Source organism: Thermobia domestica, chromosome 5 (genome assembly GCF_964235325.1).
Source record: "Thermobia domestica chromosome 5, izTheDome1.hap1.1, whole genome shotgun sequence".
In the NCBI taxonomy this organism is placed as follows: Eukaryota; Metazoa; Arthropoda; class Insecta; order Zygentoma; family Lepismatidae; genus Thermobia; species Thermobia domestica.
The window spans coordinates 280,916,046-280,924,331 of record NC_137458.1 but is presented as its reverse complement, the minus strand read 5'-3'; the positions used below and the strand labels follow the sequence as shown (position 1 = coordinate 280,924,331).

General features: G+C 36.5%; 1 protein-coding gene across 1 annotated transcript; it reads left to right on the top strand.

The window, feature by feature from the left end:
• Nucleotides 1-2,770: 2,770 nt before the first annotated feature.
• LOC145684875 (uncharacterized) lies at nucleotides 2,771-7,971 on the top strand. The gene is made up of 2 exons (XM_081757232.1): nucleotides 2,771-2,906; nucleotides 7,524-7,971. The coding sequence occupies exons 1-2, from the start codon at nucleotides 2,895-2,897 to the stop codon at nucleotides 7,839-7,841; spliced, it is 330 nt and encodes a 109-aa protein (XP_081613358.1). The 5' UTR covers nucleotides 2,771-2,894; the 3' UTR covers nucleotides 7,842-7,971.
• Nucleotides 7,972-8,286: the final 315 nt, after the last annotated feature.

Genomic DNA, 8,286 nt, shown 5'->3' with positions numbered 1-8,286 from the left:
AGAATTAGCTGGGTAGAGCGGAGAACGAGTGAGAGGGTCTTTATAAATGATGAGAGAGAAAAGAACAGTTTTAGATATTATTGAGATGAGGAGGAGAAACTGGTTAGGACATTGGCTAAGTAGGAACTGTATCATGAGGGACGTTAGAGGTAGGGATGCGCACGAGTCGAGTCGAGTCGAGTCGAGATTTAAGCCTGTCTCGACTCGTCTCGTGAAAATGTTCTCTTGAATCGTGTCTCGACTCGAGGGACGTGTTAGAGAGTATGGTGGCAGGAAAGAGAGGGAGATGGCGAAGGAGACTACAATTAATGAACGGTATTAAAACAGAGAAATCGAAGACGAATAGGTTAGCAGAAAACCGTGAAGCATGGAAGCTTCTCAGCTATTGCAAGTGACCTGCCAATAATGTCAGAATACCTATGATGATTATATTCATTATAGTATAAATCATATGGTTTTATAATAATCACGCTTCTCCTAAAAGGAAATGAAATAGGGTAGGGTGCTTGATCCCTGAGGTCATTTGGGGATATAGGGAGAGTAATTGCCCCTTGAGTTCGATATTTATATGCATTTTAATCAATATGTGATAATAATATAATATACCAACAAAAACCTTGAAAAATACTTACATTGGCAAGGGAGGTCTTGCTCCTCTAAGTAAAATCTGAAACGACGCTTGAACCTAACTTTACAAATTTTTAAGTACGTCACTCTATAAGCAATGACATCCACCAGTTGACGTCCAATTCATACCCAGAGACCCCAATGAAGAGCACTAGTAACACACTTAGTAGGATTTACTCAGGCCTGTAACTAGAACACTAAGACTGGGGAGCGATGTACTATTGGGAAGACAACTCGAGTCCACCTTATATCAGGCCTCCTAGTCTTTCAGACTAAAAATCCGGGACACCTAATGAAAATTTGCAGTAACAGCCGGAACACTCAATAAAACTTACAAAAATTATAGTATTAGTTATATATTTGATGAAATATCAGAATTAATTAATTGATACGTAAACATTCACTTAAAGTGAGTTACTAAGAGTAGATTATTCCTATTAGAGTATCAAAGACTAATTAAAGCGGTAGTTTTTTTTCTTTTTTTAATATTACACGAATGATACTAAATTACGTTTCGGAGAAAACCACGATATTTATAGTTTTGAACAATTGAATCGATTCCTATTAAAAGGGCGTATTTTTAAAGAAATTAATATTTTAGAGGTAGATGTAAGGATTTGTGATAAAAGGACATGTGTTTCTTGAAACGTGTTATAAATATAAGGCATTTTTTTCTTTCTTTTCGTTTTTTTCTTTTCTTTTCTTTTCTTTTCTTTTCTTTTCTTTTCTTTTCTTTTCTTTCTTTTTTTTTGATAAACCAAACCATCTTATAACAAAACAGATTTTGTCATTTCCCGACAATTCTTTTATTGCACATACGCCCTTTTAACAAAAAGCTATTCAATTTGAGGGGTATAGATGATGTAAATTCGGGACTGGGAATCGTATCTTATATTCATCCATACATATAATATAAGCAAACAACTGAAATTTTCAGGAGGCGGCTCAAGGTAGTCGCAGCGGAGGCTCAGTCACCATGGACACCCCTAACTACGGGCTTGATCCTATCTAGATTAGGTTGAAATGATTGGGAACTAACAATTCCAAAAATAAAGTTGAAAAATACGTTTGCCCAACGTAATTTAAAGTTTATCTTAGCCAACCAATAATTTGCGTAATTTATCCAACATAGTTTAGTGTATGTTGGCCAATCAACGATTTGCCATAATTTATCCAACGTAATTTAAAGTATATGTTAATCAATCTACAATTTGCTATTTTTCCAACTTAGTTTAAAATGTATACTAGCCAACTGACGATTTGCTTTCATTTATCTAACGTAGTTTAAAGTTTATGTTAACCAACCAACAATTTGCCGTCATTTATCCAACGTAATTTAAAGTGTATGTTGGTTAATCAACAATTTGCCATCATTCATTCAACGTAGTTTAAAGTGTAGATTGTCCAACCAACAATTTGCAGTCATTTATCCAACATAAATTAAAATATATGTTGGCCAACCAACAATTTGCTGCCATTTATCCAAGAGATCCGACCTTGCACTTCTAATAGTTACATTTATTTCTTTCGTAAGGGTTCCGTTCGCAATTCAGTTGGTTGGAAAAATGATGGGCCGCAAAATGGCCAATTGAAACTGGGCCAATTCGTTTCATACTGTTGGCCCTACTGTCTGTGGACATTATTTTAACATCCAATGGACGCTTTTGTACTACAAAGATATACTTCTAGTTTCTAATTCCTAAAATGAATCGAAGCAACTAATAAGATAATTTTTTGGAAGTGAAAACAATAATTATGTTCCAACTTGTGAGCTTAAAATGTTGTTGATTTATAAAGTAAAAACAAATTAATAATATATTTATGTTAAACTTCTTTTAAAAATATATATATTTTGAGGCATGTCAATGTCTTAATTGCAAAGAAAGAACAAATTTGTCCTTTGCAAAAGTGCACCAGACGTTACCAACAACCTTTGGTCTACTCACGCACCATTGTTTTTTTCCTTTTAGCGGTATTCAATGGCAAGGTGTAGCGATTTATAGCTGAAGGTCAAAGCCTTGTCTCAGAAATCAAGTTCAGAATGCCCATTGAACAGTTTCCAGTTACACTCTAGCATTTTTCGATGTTCTTTTTTTTTTCTTCTTCTATTAGTTAGCAGCACTTCCCATGGGTGTGGTACATTTATTTCAATGTATTATTACGGAGACTTGTTCTAATCTCGCGGGGTATATAAGCAAACCAGAGTCCTGATTTCGACACACTTCTTGCAGTCTCCACAGAGGATAGGCAAGCAGAAACTAGCAAAAATGTACAAGCTGGTAAGTATTCATTTGCTATCTATCCATTCGTATATCATTCGTGTGTTGAACACTTGCTGACGTGAGGTCCGCTATACTTGTTGTATTAATTACCAATTTTATTAGTTACCTTATTTTTGGTTCGAATTCCGAAGCAAGACATCCAGATTCGGTTTTACATTTCCTATGCATGGCACAATTTTTTTTAAAAATTAATACTGAAAATATAAAAGTTTTGGGAAAATGTTCGAAAAATAATCTATCATAACGGAAAGAGTTTCTTCCGGGCGTTCAGAGAAGCATGTACAAACTTTGTTATAGATATTATTTTAAGTTCTGTACTAAAAAATTCAGTGGTGAAATTGGGAACAAGTTATTACCAGACAGACCTGCCTTAATGACACAGAATGTCATCAACGGAAGAGGGGGTGGCTTCAAGCATCCAAATTCATATTACTTCAAGACCTGTGCAATTTTTCGCCCATATCTTCACACAAGAAATTAATATTTTACCATAATAGCTTGTAAGGGAGAGGCTAAAACCTGATAACTTGTTCCTTTCCCTTTGTGCACGCCACTTGCCTATGAAGCAATACTTAATTAGGAGTCTCTTTTAACAAACAGTTAAGCACGAAAACTATTTCCATATTTTGATAAAGAACTAACGTACCCATTAATCATATGCTTGAATGAATCGAGCTCTTACGTAGCGTAATTGACTGTTGCAGAAAACCTAGGTTCGATTCCTATTGGAAACACAAGTGATTCGGTTCACATTGTAAACAATAGATTTACATTCCATGTATATTCTTGGAAAGTCGATCACTAACAAAGCACTCACATCTAGTACAAAGGATCCCTAGTTCGATCCCGGGTCACTTCACTTCTTCGTAGACATAATATGTTTTTGTATTTTCTTGGGATTTTTCCATTTCCTTTGTTTATCATTAGTGCACCAATAGTACTCAGTTCCAAGTAATATTCGTCTCTTTACCCTATAGGGCAAAGCTGCAACAAATTAAACTCGAATTTCATTATAAAAACATTCAATATGCCCTTAATGTCGGAAAGAACAATGAAAAGCAAACAAATTGATAACTTACAATGAATCAAACGTTACATCAAGCCCGTAGCCAGAACGCTATAAGGCAGGGAAAGGAAGGGGTAACTTGAGTTATTCTCACCTTCATACTTACATGCCAACAAGCAACTGAAAGTTTAAGGGATGCTCATGTGGTCGCAGGGGGCTGAACCCTCCTAGCCACCCGCAAGTTACGGGCCTGTGTTACACTTATTAAGAGTACGAAACTGGTTCAGTGCTAACTCGGAATTCATTCCATTTACAGGTAATCTCGAGGACAAACTTCTGTCAACTGACTAGCATATTTATTATGTATATATAATTCTAACTGTTAACCAAGAACGGCATGAAACTACACCAAATACCGATAGATCTACAGACTAGTCCAGTCCCAAGGTCGTTTACTTATAGCGTGCAACGCCCTACTTCGGCAGCTCTTTTCCTGATTTAACATAATGATGACCTTCTACAAACCAAATCCGCATTAGCTTTAATTTAGCTTCGTCAGTATAATATGCATTGGATAAGTCCTTGTAACTTGGTTTGAGGTTCCGAGAGAAAAAAAAAAAAAAAAAAGAGGAAAAGAGAGAAGGAAATAAATGGTATCTTTCTGCAAACAGAGATTTTGCAGATGATATTTAAATTAAGATACGTTTTACCATACTGTGCACCACGACCGGCCCAGCAATTTGCCACCCCATGCAATGGCATCATTCCCCCCTTCCCCCCATTTCTCTAGAAGAACAAATCTTAAAAGCCACGATTTTGTGTATGCTACTACATCATAAACAACCAAGTTGAGGAAAAAGCATTCGCACTCAGAAGGGCCTAAATACTGCAAAAACAATCTAGTTGTTTTTTTTTTTTTTTTTTTAAATAATGATCTATCATGTTAGTGAAAGATTAAGCAAACACACCTGCAGAGGAAAGACGGTAATCCTTTTTATAGAATTCAATATCGAGCTTCAATCTCAATAAATCAGTTTGCAATTCCAGTGCAACTAGCTCTTTTATTTTTATTTCTTGATTTTTCTTCTACATCTGTTAAAAAAAAATTAAAAAAATAAACTTGTTTCCACCTTGTTTGTGACAAAGACAACACTATTATCATATCAAAATTGTGATAACTAACTAAATGGAACAGATGTTCGGTACTGTTCGAAAATTAAGTTCTTGTATTTGACAACAATCAAGCAATTCATGCTGAGATTTATTTGACCATTTGCTTTACCAATGTCGATGTGACTGTAAACTAACGCGACCTAAACATGATTCATGAATCTTCTTAACAGGTCAGCTTAGTTAATTTAACTATCATCATCATGAAGTCTGCTTCTACCAACAAATATTTATTTTAAATAATATCGTTGTGACAGATTTTCCCGCCCCTCGAATTTTGCCGCCCCATTCAAATGCGCCTGTTCCACATATGGTAGATCCAGTCCTGCTGTGTACTTAGTAAGATCGTAGAAATTACAGATAGAACACACGAAAAAAAGAAAAGAATTTTAAAATTAAGAAGTGCAATTAAAATGGACGGTAGGCGGGGAGTTGTAAAATGTAACATGTAGATTGGAATGTAACACCCCCACGGGAAGTGCTTCTACTGTAATATATAACTGGGGGTGCTTCAAACATTTTGGGGCTGTAGACAAATCACTGAATAAAAAAGTACGTTAAACAAAAAATTGAAGTACCGATATACATCATTTGACACACTTTGTTACTCCAAAAATGTCGTTTTCGTAATTTTAGTTTCAATTTTATGAAGTGGTTGATCTGATTCCTGGATGGACATAACCTAATCTTCACTGATCTTCACCTTCACTGGCTTCATTAGCACCACGGCCGTGCCGTGGGGAGGGCGAGCGGGGCAACAGCCCCGGGCGCCGAAGTAAGGGGAGCGAAAAATTCGGAAGAAAAAAGGAAAAAGATAGGAAAAATGTTTGGAATATATGTATGGGGCGCCGTTGTATACTCTCGCCCCGGGCGCTGATTTTCCACGGCACGGCCCTGATTAGCACTCAATCTGAAACAACTCCATGACAGCTTAATCTTATTCAAGTTTAACCTCATGCTTCCATTAATCCTTCGACCTAAGCCTCATGTCTTCCCGGTCAAACTTCATGAAGGTAAATTTTATAAAAATGTTTACCTGTCTGAATTAATACTTAAAATAAATAAATACAGAAATATATTTTTTTAAGAAAAAGAAAGATAAATGTAGTGCGATTTGCCGAGAAGTGCGTTCCTTATCGCGATTGCTCGCTTGGACTGGAGGTTAACGCCTCTTTCAGCAGCGAAGCTATATGAGACATGGTCCAACAGCTTATCGAGAGACAGTAGTCCTACATCGCTTATTCCGAGAGACTTGAAATTCCGCCCTTGAACTTCAGAGAAAAATCATGTAATTTGGATCTGAAGCGGGATTTTACGAATGAATCTGTGCACCAACCAACAAGTACAATGGTGTTCAAAGAAACCTGGACACCCATCTGTCTTTGAAAAGCTTTGTATTCTATAATCTTCGCTTTGAAATGGAATTATACACATTTGGGATTAAAGAAATGTTGATTTTCTTAGAGCAATTGGGATCTTTATTTTTTAGAGACCAATTATTTGAAATTCCTACTCATGGTTGTGTGGCCGAGATTTTCTTTTTTATAACAAGACCGTACAAAGAATGTCACTTGATACATTTTTCATATTTTATAACTGTTATATCCAAGCATAACTTTTCGATCTTATGGCGAATAAACACATTAAGATAAAGAATTTAAATTTCAACTTTGCTGAATGTTACAAAGGAAGCAGCCTCTATTGACATTATATTTGTTGAGCTGCTAGGAATAATATTAACACTGGCGGCTTTTAAGGGAAGTCACATCGGTAAAATAAAATGCTGTAAAGTAATAAATTTCATCTCAGGAGAGAAAGCATCGTGCAGTTTCAGAAAGCCGTACAAGAATTAATAGATTAGAGAAACTTTCTTCCCTTAGTTTGTGCAATAAAACTTAAGTTTTTAGGCGTATGACGTCCCTTAAGAGCAGCCACTGAAATATCAGTAATATTTTACAGTGCAATGTTTAAAAGATGCATAAGAACAAATTGATAAAACGGAACTAATTTTAAAAAAGCTAACTACTAAATATCACAGTCCTCACGTAACCTCTTCGCTTTGAAGCACCAATTTTCTGTTTTAACATAGTCCCTCAATTGTAGCAGTCTCTCGTCTCTTCCTCTTTTTCCTTCCAACACTCCTTCTATCACGTTTCTACATGACATAAGTTTTTCTCAGTCTATGTCTCAAGCAGATTCTCTTTCTCTTCTTTAACTCGATTAAAAGTTATGTTCTCCCCTACTATTATCAATATCTCCTTGTTAGTTTCCCATTCAGCTCTGCTTTATTTCTCTATTCTTTTCCACATCCTCATTGATTTACTGACAATAGAAATATATCATATGTACAATAATTAAAGTGTATTAAGTTTCAAAATCTTGTTTTGTACTTGTCTACAATTGATTACTATAACAATCTCTATTCTTTCTTCTTATAGGTCGTACTCGCTGCTCTCTTGGCTTATGCCGCTGCTGCCCCAGGCGCCATCCTTGCTGCCGCCCCAGCTGCAGCTGTAGCCTCCGTTTCCAGCCCAGGCATCTCCACCTATAACGCCTACGCTGCTCCAGCCATCGCCGCTCCAGCTGCCATTGCTGCTGCTCCTCTTGCCTACGCCGCTGCTCCAGCTGCCATTGCTGCTGGTCCTCTTGCCTACGCCGCTGCTCCAGCTGCAATTGCCGCTGCTCCTCTCGCCTACGCCGCTGCTCCCAGCACCCTTGTAGCCCCAAGCGGTATTTCCACCACTACTATTTTGTAAATGTGCTACGATTAGGAAGAACTTTGAGGAGAGGTTAGCTGCTGATGTGATGTGTTCCATCTGGTGAAGATTGCTGTTGTGCAATATTGTTAATTTTAACAATAATTAAATAAAAAAACAATTCATCTTATTTATCTGTTTCAATTTAAACTTAATTTGTATTTAATTCAACAATATTATTAAGCTTAAGAAAAAAAAGTCCAAAGATGATATAGACAGGGTGTCCCAGGAGGAAGCGGCAATACTTCGGAAAATAAGCCAAAAAAAAAAAAAAAAGTTCATATGAACATGGGTCCTAATCTCAACGATTTGAGAGCTACAGATTGTGAACCATTTTTGACTTTAAATTGCATATTCCTCCCCCTGTAGTTATTCTACAGAGGTAAGACATAGCGGCTTTCAACGATGATGATATAGCCTTTCCAACGGTATGCAATATCTAGCA